Source organism: Leucoraja erinacea, chromosome 29, assembly GCF_028641065.1.
Source record: "Leucoraja erinacea ecotype New England chromosome 29, Leri_hhj_1, whole genome shotgun sequence".
Classification (NCBI taxonomy): Eukaryota; Metazoa; Chordata; class Chondrichthyes; order Rajiformes; family Rajidae; genus Leucoraja; species Leucoraja erinaceus.
The window spans coordinates 5,821,426-5,837,814 of NC_073405.1; the positions used below are offsets into that span (position 1 = coordinate 5,821,426).

The 16,389-nt window shown below is 47.6% G+C and overlaps 1 protein-coding gene across 1 annotated transcript in view; it reads left to right on the plus strand.

Moving 5' to 3' along the window:
- The window catches only part of LOC129711061 (calponin-2-like), a 34,011-nt gene extending 25,133 nt beyond the window's left edge, over positions 1-8,878 (plus strand). Inside the window, exons 4-7 of the mRNA XM_055658423.1 lie at positions 568-705; positions 3,931-4,047; positions 5,064-5,210; positions 7,748-8,878. Of these exons, the coding sequence (XP_055514398.1) occupies positions 568-705; positions 3,931-4,047; positions 5,064-5,210; positions 7,748-7,999 (654 nt within the window). The 3' untranslated portion in view covers positions 8,000-8,878. The remainder of the gene's footprint in view (positions 1-567; positions 706-3,930; positions 4,048-5,063; positions 5,211-7,747) is intronic.
- Positions 8,879-16,389: the final 7,511 nt, after the last annotated feature.

Here is a 16,389-nt window from a genome sequence, read left to right on the forward strand (position 1 = left end):
GCTGCCTCGAGACCTGGGTTCGATCCCGCTTACGGGTGCTGTCTGAACGGAGTTTGTACGTTCTCCCCGGGTTTTCTCCGAGATCTTCGGTTTCCTTCCACACTCCAAAGACGTACAGGTCGTAGGTTAATTGGTTTGGTATAAATGTAAATTGTCCCTAGTGTGTGTAGGATAGAGTTAAGGGCCTGTCCCACTTGCGTGTCCTTGGCATGCGAATTACGTGACCTCGCGGTCGCGTTGAGCAGCCACGGTCCCGCGAAGGTCGCGCGCGATTTCATGCGCCCGCACAGCCGTCTGGAGCGCGTGACGTTTGAAGAAGGACACAAAATGGCGGAGTAACTCAGCGGGACCAGTAGCGTCTCTGGAGAGAAGCAACGGGTGATGTTTCGGGTAGAGTTAGTGCGCGGGGATCACGTTAATGTGTGAGGATCGTTGGTAGGTACGGACTCGGTGGGCCAAAGGGCCTGTTTCCGTGCTGTATCTCTAAACTTAACTTAGGTCAAAGTGGAAATAATGCAGAATGTCATCATACTTGAGGTTAAGAACTTTGTTTTTTGTTTGAAACAGCTGGAAAATGTGTCCAATTTTATCAAAGCAATGCAGAATTACGGCATCAAACCACACGACACGTTTGAGGCAAATGATCTTTTTGAGAATGGGAATATGACCCAGGTACAGACAGCGCTACTGGCCCTGGCAGGCATGGTGAGTACAAGACTAGCATCCGCTAAAAACAATCGCGCTCAACACCAAAGTCACTGTTTCCTTCAGAATCTCAACTGGTGGCGCAGCGGCAGAGTCGCTGCCTCACTGCGCCAGAGTCCCAGGTTCGATCCTGACTACGGGTGCTGTCTGCACGCAATTTGCACGTTCTGCCTGGGACCTCGTGGGTTTTCCCCGGGTGTTCCGGTTTCCTCCCACAGTCCACAGACATGCACGTTTATATGTCAATTGGCTTTGGTAAAATTGTAAATGATCCCTCGTGTGTGTAGGATAATGCTAGCGTACGGGGTGATCGCTGGTCGGCGTGGACTCGGTGGGCCGAAGGGCCTGTTTCCACGTTGTATCTCTGAACCAAACTAAATTGGAAAAAGATCGCCTATCCATTTTCTCCAGAGATGCTGCATGACCCGCTGAGTAAAGGGGCTGTCCCACTGTACGAGTTCATTCAAAAGCTCCCCGAGTTTAAAAAAAAAATCAAACTCGTGGTAAGCACGGAGAATGTACGTAGCGGGTACGCCGGAGCTTGGGACGCCTCTTAGCGGCTCGTAACGCTAACGGCAGGTACTCGGGAAACGCAGTAAGCTCGGGAAGACTCGTGAAGGAATTTTCAACATGTTGAAAAATGTCCACGAGAGCCGCGAGTACCTACGAGCGGCCATTACCGTAATTCTCCGAGTTCGAATTAGGGGAAACTCGGGAGAACTCTTGAATTAGCTCGCACAGTGGGACAGCCCCATTACTCCAGCAATGTGTGCCTATCTATGGTATAAACCGGCATCTACAGTTCCTTCTTATTACTGTTTTATCTGATGACATTAATCTGATCATTAATGTTTTATTATTATTAATGTTTAGTGTTTTCTGAGTCATTCGTAACTGTCATTGTATGTCATGTTGTTACTTGTGGGCGGAGCACCAAGGCAAATTCCTTGTATGTGAATACTTGGCCAATAAACTTACTTACTTATATTCAAGACAAATTAAATGATCGTCTCTGGAGGTGGGTGAGGTGGACGCCACTTTCGATTATTGAAACGTCTTCATTCAGGCAGGAGTGAAGTGTGTGAAACTTTGGGGGAGAATTTGGAAGAAATAGGAATACTTATTGTCATACAATATGTGACTAGGCACACAGTGAGATTCTTTGTTTGCATACACAATGTACTGTTGATTATCGACCTACGATGGGGCTACGTTCCATTAAACCCATCGTAAATCGAAAATATCGTAAGTCGAAAACGCATTTAATATACGTTTCATACCTGCAGAAGTATGTAATTCGAAAAAGCACAGGAACTTATCAGCTCCGCTCTGAGGACTTGTTCTTACTAACTGTACCTAAAGTCCGTACTGAACTGGGGAAAAGGGCATTTAGTTATGGTGCTCCCTTCGCATGGAACCAGCTGCAGAATGAACTGAAACTTAAGGAGCTGGTTTCTATAAACAGATTTAAATCCCTTCTTAATGATGTTGAAGTGGGCTCTTCTGTCTGTACATGTTTTGTTTGATGATGTTCTGACTGTGACTCTATTTATATGTTCTCTGTTGTTTTAAATTATTGTCTGTAACTGTGGAACTGTGCTGCTGCCTGTCTTGGCCAGGAAGGACTCTCTCGTAAAAGAGATTTTTAATCTCAATGAGACTTCTCCTGGTTAAATAAAAAAATTAAAAAAATAAAATAAAATACATGTGACCACGTGGCCGGAAGCGATCTGTGGCTCGCTGACGTCGCCCAGCTTTTGCCCCATCGTAAAGTGGAAATATCGTAAATCGCAGCATCGTAAATCGGGGAGCATCTGTACACAAATGCCGGCCACCAATGGCGCCTTCAAAGTTACAAAGCACGCCGGCTCCTGTTGAAGACTGGGTTTGTGCCGCCTAGTAGATCAGGAGGGAGTTTCAGCTTCAGTTTAGTTTATTGTCACGAGGTACAGTGAAAAGCTTTTGTTGCGTGCTATCCAGTCAGCCAGTATTGTCAAGGACAATACTTGATCACAATCGAGCCGTTTACAGTGCATAGATACACGATAAAGTAGTCATGTTTAGTGCAGGGTAAAGCCAGCAAAGTCCGATCGAAGATAGTCCGAAAATCACCAATGAGGTAGATAGTAGTTCAGCACTGCTCTCTGGTTGTGGTGGGATGGTTCCTTTCAGTTGCCTAGAGATCAGCTGTGTTGCTTGGCAGCAGAGTTGTGGTGAATGTGCAATACAGTTGACAATAGACAATAGGTGCAGGAGTAGGCCATTCGGCCCTTCGAGCCAGCACCGCCATTCAATGTGATCATGGTTGATCATCCCCAATCAGTACCCCGTTCCTGCCTTCTCCCCATATCCCCGGACTCCACTATCCCTAAGAGCTCTATCTAGCTCTGTCTTGAAAGCATCCTGAGAACCGGCCTCCACCGCCCACTGAGGCGGAGAATTCCACAGACTCACAACTCTCTGACAAAGTTTCTTCTCATCTCCATTCTAAATGGCTTACCCCTTATAGCAGGGAGCAGGGAGGTTCTACTGCAGTTGTACAGGGTCTTGGTGAGACCACACCTGGAGTATTGCGTACAGTTTTGGTCTCCTAATCTGAGGAAAGACATTCTTGCCGTAGAGGGAGTACAGAGAAGGTTCACCAGACTGATTCCTGGGATGTCAGGACTTTCATATGAAGAAAGACTGGATAGACTCGGCTTGTAGTCGCCAGCATTTAGAAGATTGAGGGGGGATCTTATAGAAACTTACAAAATTCTTAAGGGGTTGGACAGGCTAGATGCAAGAAGATTGTTCCCGATGTTGGGGAAGTCCAGAACAAAGGGTCAAAGTTGAAGGATAAGGGGGAAATCTTTTAGGACCGAGATGAGGAAAACATTTTTCACACAGAGAGTGGTGAATCTCTGACAATCTCTGCCACAGAAGGTAGTTGAGGCCACAGTTCATTGGCTATATTTAAGAGGGAGTTAGATGTGGCCCTTGTGGCTAAAGGGATCGGGGGGTATGGAGAGAAGGCAGGTACAGGATACTGAGTTGGATGATCAGCCATGTTCATGTTGAATGGCAGTGCAGGCTCGAAGGGCCGAATGGCCTACACTTGCACCTATTTTCTATGTTTCTATATGTCTATGTTTCTATTCTTAAACAATGGCCCCCTGTGAAAAGGGGCAAATGACTGTTCTATGAGTTTGCCGATTTTTAAACACCATTTTCCTCTTTTCCCAGACCAAAACCAAAGGCATGCAGGCTGGAGTTGACATTGGTGTCAAATTTGCCGACAAGCAGGAGCGATCGTTCGATCAAGAGGTCCTGAAGGCGGGGCAATGCGTTATTGGACTTCAGGTATTTATGTTTACTGAAGTTTTGTTCCCATTGAGAGTTGTACCTGCCTGACCTTCCGCAGATTGGAGACCGACCGATCGCATCGCTGCCTGGTTCAGTAGCTCGCTATCCCAGGAGCGAAGGTGATCACAAAAATGTGGCGGGCACTGCCCGGACCCATCGCGGGCACTGACTGACCTCCCCGCCATCGAAGGGATCCACAGGAGTCGCCGCGTCATAAAGGGCAGCCGACATCATCATCACAGACCCGCCACCACTGGCTGTGGATCAGTCGGTACTAGTTGACCTGATCCATGTCATCTTTTACAGCACACCACTGCACAACTCAAACAGCGAGACTAAAATGCTGGAGAAACTCAGCGGGTGCAGCAGCATCTATGGAGCGAAGGAAATAGGCAACGTTTCGGGCCGAAACCCGGAAGGGTTTCGGCCCGAAACGTTGCCTACTTCCTTCCGGAAACGTTGCCTATTTCCTTCCGGAAACGTTGCCTATTTCCTTCCGGAAACGTTGCCTATTTCCTTCCGGAAACGTTGCCTATTTCCTTCCGGAAACGTTGCCTATTTCCTTCCGGAAACGTTGCCTATTTCCTTCCGGAAACGTTGCCTATTTCCTTCCCGAAACGTTGCCTATTTCCTTCCCGAAACGTCGCCTATTTCCTTCCCGGAAACGTCGCCTATTCCTTCGCTCCATAGATGCTGCTGCACCCGCTGAGTTTCTCCAGCACTTTTGTCTACCTGCTGATAACTGCCTGTTACATTTATCATTGTTGCTTTATTGAACACATTCACTTGTTCTACATCTCTCTACATCACCGTCTATAACTCTCGTTTCCCTTCCCCCCCCCCCCCCCCCCCCCCCCCCCCCCCCCCCCCCCCCCCCCCTCTCTCAGTCTGAAGAAGGTCTGGTCCTTCACCCGAAACCTCACCTGTCCCTTATGGTTAGTTCCTGCCGTTGGATGCTTTGCGACATTGTGTTGATGGTTTTGTGTGTGTGTGTCTCTCTCTCTGCTGTCTAGATGGGAACCAATAAATGTGCCAGCCAGAGTGGCATGAGTGCCTATGGAACCAGGCGGCATCTCTATGACCCAAGGGCACAAATCCCCACCTCAATGGACCAGTCGACGATCAGTTTGCAGATGGGGACCAACAAAGGGGCGAGCCAGGTTGGTGCTAACGCCGCTGTGACAATGGTAATGATACAGAGCTGATGTCCAATGGCCAACGGCGAATATGAGCACAGATCTGCTCTGCGATGTGGTCCAGGGTGCAGGCAGATACTCGCGCCCAAGGCTCATAGAAACATAGAAACATAGAAAATAGGTGCAGGAGTAGGCCATTCGGCACTTCCAGCCTGCACCGCCACTCAATATGATCATGGCTGACCATCCAACTCAGTATCGCGTACCTGCCTTCTCTCCATACCCCCCGATCCCTTTAGCCACAAGGGCCACATCTGACCCTCTTAAATATAGCCAATGAACTGTGGCCTCAACTACCTTTTGTGGCAGAGAATTCCAGAGATTCACCACTCTCTGTGTGAAAAATGTTTTTCTCATCTCGGTCCTAAAAGACTTCGCCCTTATCCTTAAACTGTGACCCCTTGTTCTGGACTTCCCCAACATCAGGAACAATCTTCCTGCATCTAGCCTGTCCAACCCCTTAAGAATTTTGTTAGTTTCTATAAGATCCCCCCTCAATCTCCTAAATTCTAGAGAGTATAAACCAAATCTATCCAGTCTTTCTTCATAAGACAGTCCTGACATCCCAGGAATCAGTCTGGTGAACCTTCTCTGTACTCCCTCTACGGCAAGAATGTCCTTCCTCAGATTAGGAGACCAAAACTGTACGCAATACTCCAGGTGTGGTCTCACCAAGACCCTGTACAACTGGCAGAGAGTTCCAGAGATTCACCGCTCTCTGTGTGAAAAATGTTTTTCCCATGTCCCACTTTGCCTGGAACATCCAGGCTGAAGCTCTAGTTGTAGTGCAGTGGCAGGGTCCTCTGGCCCCACCGAGCCCACCCCAACCAGCGATTCCCCGCACACTAACACTATCCTACGCACCAGTTTTAGGGGTACAGCGCAAAAACAGGCCCTTCTGGCCCACCGAGTCCGCGCCAACCAGCGATCCCTGCACACTGATACCCTCCTACACACACACCAGGGACAATTTTAGATTTAGACCGAAGCCAAATAGCCTACAAACCTGTACGTCTTTGGACACCATGTCAGATGGTGCAGAACACACTCATGCATTATGCATCGACCGTCCTGTGAGGTCATCAACATTTGTGTAAAGAAAAATGAATAACTAGATACAGGTAAAACATGAATAAAACATGAATAATCATTCTATCATGGCTGATCTACCTCTCCCCTTTATTATATTGTTTAAAGAGTACTACATATGCATGTGTTTAAGAAGGGACTGCAGATGCTGGAAAATCGAAGGCAGACAAAAATGCTGGAGAAACTCAGCGGGTGCAGCAGCATCCATGGAGCGAAGGAAATAGGCAACGTTTCGGGCCGAAACCCTTTGGGTTTCGACCCGAAACGTTGCCTATTTCCTTTGGGTTTCAGCCCGAACCGTTATCCAATTTCCTTCGCTCCATAGATGCTGCTGCACCCGCTGAGTTTCTCCAGCATTTTTGTCAACCTACTATATTTCGGCCCGAAACGTTGCCTATTTCCTTCGCTCCATAGATGCTGCTGCACCCGCTGAGTTTCTCCAGCATTTTTGTCTACCTACTATATTTACATATCCTGTTGTGCTGCTGCAATTATTAATAATAATAATAATAATAATAATAATAATAAGTTTATTTATATAGCACATTTATAGTCAATTTTCATTGACCCCAAAGTGCTTTACATAATTTAAAAATCAGTTCCATACAAAGCATAAAGATGGGTTAACAAAATAATAAAATGCATAGAGAGGACACAACATGTAACATAGACATCCACCACAGCATTCATCACTGTGGTGGAAGGCACAAAAAAATTTTGGCCGTCCTCCTCCATTTCCCCCCCCCCCCCCCCTTTAAGAAGTTTGAAGTAAGAAATTAAAAAGTTTGTGGTCCTATCTGGGACACATGGCAATAAAACTCTGCGGACCCCCGACCCCATTCTCCTGCCTTCTCCCAAGTGTCTTGCTGGTTAGAACGCAATCGGAAGATTGATGGGGGGATCTTATAGAAACTTCCAAAATTCTTAAGGGGTTGGACAGGCTAGATGCAGGAAGATTGTTCCCGATGTTGGGGAAGTCCAGAACAAGGGGGTCACAGTTTAAGGATGAGGGGGAAATCTTTTAGGACCGAGATGAGGAAAACTTTTTTTTTTCACACACAGAGAGTGGTGAATCTGTGGAAATCTCTGCCACAGAAGGTGGAGAAACTCAGCGGGTGCAGCAGCATCTATGGAGCGAAGGAAATAGGCAACGTTTCGGGCCGAAACCCTTTGGGTTTCGACCCGAAACGTTGCCTATTTCCTTTGGGTTTCAGCCCAAAATGTTATCCTATTTCCTTCGCTCCATAGATGCTGCTGCACCCGCTGAGTTTCTCCAGCATTTTCGGAGGGCCGAATGGCCTACTCCTGCACCTATTGTCTATGTTTCTATGTTTCAACAGGTGCTTTTTCACTGTACCTCAGTGCACGTTAGACGATTAAACCAAACTAAACTTTCTCCACTTGTGTCCCAGGCTGGGATGACTGCTCCGGGCACCCGCAGACCCATTTACGACAAGAAGCTGGGCACCGAGCAGTGCGACAACAGTACGGCCTCGCTGCAGATGGGGAGCAACCAAGGAGCCACCCAGAGTGGCACCAACTTTGGCCTGGGTCGGCAGATCTACGATCCCAAGTATTGCCCCAAGACTGAGCAAGGACAGAACGGGAGCCACACCGATTACAATCAAGAGTACGTGCCAGAGCACCCAGGCCAGCACTACTGACCCCGGCACCCCAACGCGGACACTGCAGAGTAACAGCTGGAGTTTATGTGGCCATGTCCCAACTTTCCCCTCTGTCGCAGCGAATGTCTCTGCAACATTTCAAGTATGTTTCAGCCCCTGTCCCACTTGGGAAACCTGAACGGAAACCTCTGGAGACTTTGCGCCCCACCCAAGGTTTCCGTGCGGTTCCCGGAGGTTTTTTGTCAGTCTCCCTACCTGCTTCCACTACCTGCAACCTCCGGCAACCACCTGCAACCTCCGGGAACCACCTGCAACCTCCGGGAACCGCACGGAAAACTTGGGTGGGGCGCAAAGTCTCCAGAGGTTTCCGTTCAGGTTTCCTAAGTGGGACAGGGGCATTACTCTAGTGATTGTGACCAGAAGCTGATATTAATCTGCCTTCCAAAATCCTCATGTTTGTTTAACTTGCAATATAAACCCTGCAGTGACGGGCGAAAGGGAGACATTTGTTTCCTCTGAAAATTTGTTCTTCAAATTTAAAACAAGAACTCGTACTGGGGTTGGCGTGAAGTGGCTGATGTTTGGGTGAGGTCGGGGAAAAGGGGGGGGGGGTTTGTTTGTTTCGTTATTAAGGAGACGGGAGAAAGCAGCGCTTAGTGACGGTGCAATGTTTAGCGATTGTCCTTGCGAGTCTCCAGCCATTGTAACTCGTCCCACGAGAGTATGCATTTTAAGTGAGAACAGCTTGTTTTTAAGGATTTGTTTTTTTTTAAATCAATACATATTTCCTCCTTTTTCAACAAAAAGGTTGTGAATGCTCTGAGGCGTGAATGTGTGTGTGTGTGTGTGCGCGTGCGCGTGTGTGCGTCTGTGTGCGTCTGTGTGTGTGTGCGTGCGTGTCTAAGTGTGTGTGTGTATGTGTGTGTGCGCGTGTGCGTGCGTGTGTGTGTGTGTGTGTGTGTGCATGCGTGTCTATGTGTGTGTGTGTATGTGTGTGCGTGTCTGTATGTGTGTGTGTGTGTGTGTCTATGTGTGTGTGTGTGTGTGTGTGCGTGTGTGTGTGTATGTGTGTGCGCGTGTGTCTATGTGTGTGTGTGTGTGTGTGTGTGTGTGTGCGCATATGTGTGTGCGCGTGTGTGTCTATGCGTGTGTGTGCACGTGTGTGTGTGTGCATGCGTGTCTATGTGTGTGTGTGCGCGTGCGTGTCTATGCGTGTGTGGGGCAGTTCTCTGCGAGAGAAGGGGCAATGTTTTTTAATGGAGATAGAGGTCGGGGTCAGGCCCAGTGTAAGCACAGAATAGGAATCGTTCGACGTGCCCTACAAAGGGGGTCTCGACCCGAAACATCACCTATTCCTTTTTCTCCAGAGAAGCTGCCTGACCCACTGAGTTACTCCGGCGTTCTGTGTCCGTGAGAGTGGTCTGGCTGGGAAAAAGCAGACACCTGTTTCCAATTTTTCCGCCCTGCCAATTCCAATAACATTCCAAGGCCGCGGCGTTTACATTTTTCTTTGTTGCTTCTCAAAACAAAGTGGATTCTTTTCAAGCCTGGCTGATGTTGGGGAGGGGCAGCAGTGAAGAGACTGTGGCTGAGTTAAATCCCTGGGATTACAGTAAGCGTTGCGCAGTGTTCAGGACACCAGGTCTTGCACATTGCTTCACCGTCAATGCAGGCTTGGACATGTTGCTTTCTCCCCGACCCTGACGCAATCGATTGGCAAAGCCTTTTTTTGCAAAGTTAATTGGAACTTGGGCATCGCTGAGCCCACAGACCGTCATTGCTCCTTGACACGTGATCTGGCCCTTGCCCATTCCCCCCCCCTTCACCCACCCGCCATCTTGCTGTCCGCGGCCTCTAGCCACCGCTGTTATAGACAATACGTGATCGATTTCTTGCGTATTCCCCCTCCACCCACCCACCACCTCTGCCCTACCCACTGCCATCCGCAGTCTTTAGCCAGCTCAAAACTGTGAGCCATAAAGCCTGGTTACAGGCCCATCAACCCAACTTGCCCACAGCGACCAGCATGGTCCCATCTACACCAGTCCCCCACCTGCCTGCATTTGGCTCCAAACTCACAATGCCATTGTCTAGTGTATATTTCACAATGGGAAAGTACAGCATCCACCCATGTCTGAAATCCAAGCGATTCCCATCACAGGCGACTATGAATAGGGGGAGGGAGGAGGGCCAGCAAGTTATGTGAATTTTTTTTTTGTTTTGATCATGTTAGAATAAACATCTGCGAGGAAGCCGACTGCTTTAGGCTGTCGTGCTGAGCCAAAGTATTAATCCAGTTTGGCACTTCACGAGCTCTCCAAATTTAGATTCGTCAAGAGCTTTGACGCCAAGAAAATGCTGGTTTTATTTTATTCTCCACGTCCTTCAAATTGGAAGATAAAACTGGAACTGCGAGTTAGTTTAAAAAAGTGCAAAAACTGCAGATGCTGGCAATCTGAAATAGGACATGCTGCAAATACTCAGTGGGTCAGGCAGCGTCTGTGGGGAGCAAATACTGCCTGGCATCCTGGACATTTCCAGCTTTTTATTTGCTATTAGTACTATAAAGTATTGTGCCTTTTGGACTTGTCGTTCTCCGCCGTGGACCTCCTGTTGCCAGTGTACTCTTCTGTACTGCAAATGCTCTTCTTATTTTGTGATCCAATTATTAAATGTTTTTGTAATTTTGATTGTGCAGTTTTTAGTGCTGTGTGGGGTGTGAGATTTCAACCTTCGAAGGGAGATTTCGAAGGGCCGAATGGCCTCCTCCTGCACCTATTTTCTATGTTTCTAAGGGTTATTGATAGGGGACGATCAGCCATGATCACAATGAATTGCGGTGCTGGCTCGAAGGGCCGAATGGCCTCCTCCTGCACCTATTTTCTATGTTTCTATCTATGTTTCTATGTAACCTTCACGCTGTCCGCCCTGTTTCAACGAATGCAATCAACCTGGCGTGCACAATCATATAAGATCAAATAGAAGAAGTTGCCCAACAACTTTAGGCTGCGCACACCGTATGTTCGACTTTATCACCGTCATCCCCATTGAACCAAAAATTGGTGGTTTCAGCCCGAAACGTTGCCTATTTCCTTCGCTCCATAGATGCTGCTGCACCCGCTGAGTTTCTCCAGCACTTTTGTCCACCTTAACAATCTTATATGTTTCAAGGAATGGGCGACGTTTCGGGTCGAGCCAATTCTTCAGACCTGAAGTCTGGGTCTATTGTAGGAATGATCGAGTCTTTTTAGGGAAGCAGTCAGTGACTTGTGGGATCGGTGTTTGAGCCCAGCCATTCACAGTGTCAGTGAGTTGAATGACACGCAGGTCTGACATACATTCATTTGCCACGGCAGGAAACCGGTTGCAGCAGGAGTTGCGGAAGTTGCTAACCAAAACGCTTCAAGGTGGTTTAGTTTAGCGACAGGCAAATAACTGAGAGAGGCAGTAAACACATTTACTGAGGTGACGGTCATTCATATTGGGAGCAAAAACCAGAAGACTCGATGATGTTTTCTTTGTGTCACCGTGATATTTAAATAGTGAGATAGTAAACCCCTGACTCTCAGTCTGAAGAAGGGTCTCAGGCCCTTCCTGGGTCTCCTCCGTTGCCAGAGTGAGCAACACCGGAAATTGGAGGAACAGCACCTCATATTCCGCCTGGGTAGCCTGCGTCCGGAGGGCATGAACATTGAATTCTCCCAATTTTGCTAGCCCTTGCTGTCTCCTCCCCTTCCTTAACCCTCGAGCTGTCTCCCCCCATCCCCCCCGCCCTCGGGCTCCTCCTCCTCCCTTTTTCCTTCCTTCTCCCCCCCCCCCCCCCCCACCCCCTATCAGCCTGAAGAAGGGTTTCGGCCCGAAACGTCACCTATTTCCTTTGCTCCATAGATGCCGCTGCACCCGCTGAGTTTCTCCAGCATTTTTGTGTACCATGACATGACATGATGGTTTTAAATACAGGAGCTAGGGTTTCATGTTACAATTGCCTCGGGCTTCAGGGAGTCGACACCAGGATTATTATGCTTTGTGTAGGAAGGAACTACAGATGGCCGGTTTAAACCGAAGATAGACACAAAAAGCTGGAGTGTCTGAAGGAAGGGTCTCGACCCGAAACGTTACCTATTCCTTTTCTCCAGAGATGCTGCCTGACCCGCTGAGTCACTCCAGCTTTTTGTGTTTCTTATGCATAGTTTTGTTCCCCTTATTAATGAAACGCTTGCCGTGGTGCGAGTACAACAACGGTTGACCAACTCGATCCTGAGACGGCAGGGAACGTCCTTATTGGCGTTTTTATTTTAGTTAAGGGCCCGTCCCACTTTCACCACCTAATTCACAACCTTTTTTGACTCGTGGACATTTTTCATCAGGCTAGAAAAAAACGCCCCGACCTACTTGATGCCACGAGTACCTGCGACTAGCATCACGGCCTGCTACGACCTACCTACGACCTACCTACGACCTCATGATTACCATGCTGTGAGTATGAGTCGAGGGCAAACTCGGCAGAGGTTGTGAAAGTGGGACAGGCCCTTTAGGCTTGGTGCTGGTCCCATTTTACCTTTCTGCCTTCGCTGAACCAGGCTCAATTCCCTAGTTTGATAATGTTTATAGCGTGATAGGCCAGCCAAGTTGTGAGGTCACAGATTGTGATGCAACGTGGTTCAATTGACGACTGTTCTAAAAGCCTTGCAGTTGTCCAAACCTACCGTCGAATTCAAAGATATAGCGCGGAGACAGGCCCTTCAGCCCAGCGAGTCCGTGCCAACCGACAATTACACTAGCATTATTCTACCCATATAGGGACCATTCACATAAGCTGATTAACCAACAAACCTGCACGTATTTGGAGCGTAGGAGGAAACCGAAAATCTCGGATAAAACCAACGCAGGTCACGGGGAGAACGTGTAAACTCTGTACAGACAGCACCCGTAGTCGGGATGGAATCCGGGTGTCGGGCGCTGTAAGGCAGTAGCTCTACTGCTGCGCCACCGTGCTGCCCTGGGTTTAGGCTGATTATTGCCACATGTACAGTGAGAAGTTTTATTTTGCGGGCTAACCAAACAGATCAGATACTTGGTGTTTAAGAAGGGACTGCAGATGCGGGAAAAACAAAGGTAGACAAAAATGCTGGAGAAACTCAGCGGGTGAGGCAGCGTCTCTGGAGATTCGCTGGAGTTTAGAAGGACGAGGGGGCGGATCTTATAGAAACATATACAATTATAAAAGGACTGGACAAGCTAGATGCAGGAAAAATGTTCCCAATGTTGGGCGAGTCCAGAACCAGGGGCCACAGTCTTAGAATAAAGGGAAGGTCATTTAAGACTGGGGTGAGAAAAAACTTTTTGTTGTGAATTTATGGAATTCCCTGCCACAGAGGGCAGTAGAGGCCAAGTCACTGGATGGATTTAAGAGAGAGTTAGATAGAGCTCTAGGGGCTAGTGGAGTCAAGGGATATGGGGAGAAGGCAGGCATGGGTCATTGATAGGGGACGATCAGCCATGATCACAATGAATGGCAGTGCTGGCTCGAAGGGCCAAATGGCCTCCTCCTGCACCTATTTTCTATGTTTCTGTGAAGCGAAGGAAATAGGCAACGTTGAAACGTTGCCTATTTCCTTCGCTCCATAGATCCAATACTTACTTTTTATTACAGACTCAAGGTCCAGATAAGACAAGACGTTACATAAAATAAATTATCTACAGAAGCACAATTCATGGTTTAAGATCAAGAATTTAAAAAAATCAGTGTCCTACAACGAGGCAACTTTACCAATGTCTCCACAGCTGGGATTGGTAGCGTGTAGCGCTAAAACTTATGTCTGATAAGGCCGAGATTATTTCATTTTCAGTCATTAATCCGGCAAATAAATGTATACATAAGATTTCTTAAGAAAGTTTGTAAGGTATTGACTAATAAATTCTAATTAAAAAAATAAATTAAATAAAAATAATAATAACAATGTGAATTGTGAAAGATGAGAGAAAAAAAAAACGTATTGACTCCTGCAGCCACACACTTTTCACTTGCACGAAAGGACCATCTTGGTCCCTTAAGTAATATTCTGGGGTGGGAAGATTGCAACCTTCACATGGTCCGCCCTGTTTCGACGAATGCAATCAACCTGCCGTGCACAATCATATAAGATCAAATAGAACAAGTTGTCCTACAACTTTAGGCTGTGCACGCCACACGCAAGAAGAAGTAATATTCTCATGGCATCATTATAAGCTACTTTAAATCTCTGTATACACATGTGGTTCAAACTCATGTACAACGTCAAGACCCGGAGCAGGGCCTTACATCGCACGCGTGGCCTTAACGGCACTTGCCATCGCCTGCCGGGGGCTTTAACATCGGGAGAAGAATGGAAAACAGGGGAGAGACAACGACTTTGCCTTCCATCACAGTGAGGAGGAGATTCACTGTGTTGGATATTTGTGTTAATTGTGTGTCGTAGTTTTTTTTCCTTCTTTTTTTTCTTGTTGTATGACTGCAGAAACCAAATTTTGTTTGAACTTCATTTGAGGTTCAAATGACAATAAATGGTATTGAATTGTGTTGTATTGTAACAAAGATGCAGAGTGCAGATTATTGATCTCAGTATTGTTGGGCTTGTAGTGGATCAGTTCCGTATGTCTATAATGGGGCCGAGGTGAATGGGACCGGGCCCCAGCTTATGGATGCCTGGTAACAGAAGGAAAGAATCTTATGAATGGCCTTTCCATAAGTTAGGGTGAGTTTATTTGCCTGACTGAACGCTTTCAACCCTCGATAATGTTTCATATCCATCAAGCAGTCGAGGGTGGTCTGTGTTACACTCATCGTGAGAGGAGAACAAGAAAGGCCAGAGGTCAACTCGCGATACTCAGTCGTGAATGAAGGAACAAGAATAAGGAAGCTATTTGGAAATGAGGAAACATGACGTTGGTAAGGTTATTGCTTCTGAGACTTTGAGACAAAGTAGACGGAAATAAAGCTCTGATCAAATTGGTCGCATCTGTGGAAATACGAGTCGAGAATGAGGAAGGCAATTGTGGAATAAATGACCGGGGGTATTACCCTATTGACTGAGTGAAGTAGATGCAACAAGAACTGAAAGTAGCTCATGCTGTCGTCATCTTGAAGGGTCTGAAGAAGCGTTTCGACCCAAAACGTCACCTATTCACTCCGCTCCATAGACGCTGCCTCACCAGCTGAGTTTCTCCAGCATTTTTGTCTACCTTCGATTTTTCCAACATTCCAACTGGGATAAGTTCTTTCTTAAACTTATCCCAGAACCTGCTCATCTTCCATTTTCCAGTTCATGTCCTGTTGTTTAGTTGAGTTTAGTTTAGAGATACGGCAGGAAAACAGGCCCTGTGGCCCATGCCGACCGACAGTCACCCGTACATTAGTTCTACCCTGCCCACTCAGGGACAATTTACAGAAGCCAATTAACTGGAAACCCACACGTCAGTGAAGCGTAGGTTCACCAGGTTAATTCCCGGGATGGCGGGACTGTCATATGCTGAGAGAATGGAGCGGCTGGACTTGTACACTCTGGAGTTTAGTAGGATGAGAGGGGATCTTATTGAAACATAAGGTTGTTAAGGGTTTGGACACGCTAGAGGCAGGAAACATGTTCCCGATGTTGGGGGAGTCCAGAACCAGGGGCCACACACACACAGTTTAAGAATAAGGGGTAAGCCATTTAGAACGGAGATGAGGAAACACTTTTTCTCACAGAGAGTGGTGAGTCTGTGGAATTCTCTGCCTCAGAGGGCGGCGGAGGCCGTTTCTCTGGATACTTTCAAGAGAGAGCTAGATAGGACTCTTAAAGATAGCGGAGTCAGGGGATATGGGGAGAAGGCAGGAACAGGGTACTGATTGGGGATGATCAGCCATGATCACATTGAATGGCGGTGCTGGCTCGAAGGGCCGAATGGCCTACTCCTGCACCTATTGTCTATTGAAAAGGCTGCCCCTCGACTTTGTGTTATATTTTGCCCCTCTCACCTTAAAGCTCCATCCTCTTGTTTCTGATTTCTCTACTCAGGGTAAAAGATTCCGTGCATTCACTATCGATTCCCCTCATGATTTTATACACCTCTACAAGATCACTTCTACGCCTCCTGCACTCCAAGAAATGACGTCCTACCCTGACCAACCTCTCTCTACAGCTCAGCCCCTCAAGTCCCGACAAGATCCTCATAAAGCTCTGAAGAAGCTATGTCAGAGCAAGGGTCCCAACCCAAAACGTCACCCATCCTTTTTCTCCACTAATGGTGCCTGACCCGCTGAGTTGCTCCAGCATTTTGTAACAATCTTTGGTGTAAGATCAGGCCAGGTCGGGGGGAGTTCCCACTGCCACGGGTACCATGTAATCCCGTACTACCTGCTTTGCCAGGTGAGGAGGGGGCTGTGGACCCTCAGCAGGACCACGAACAAG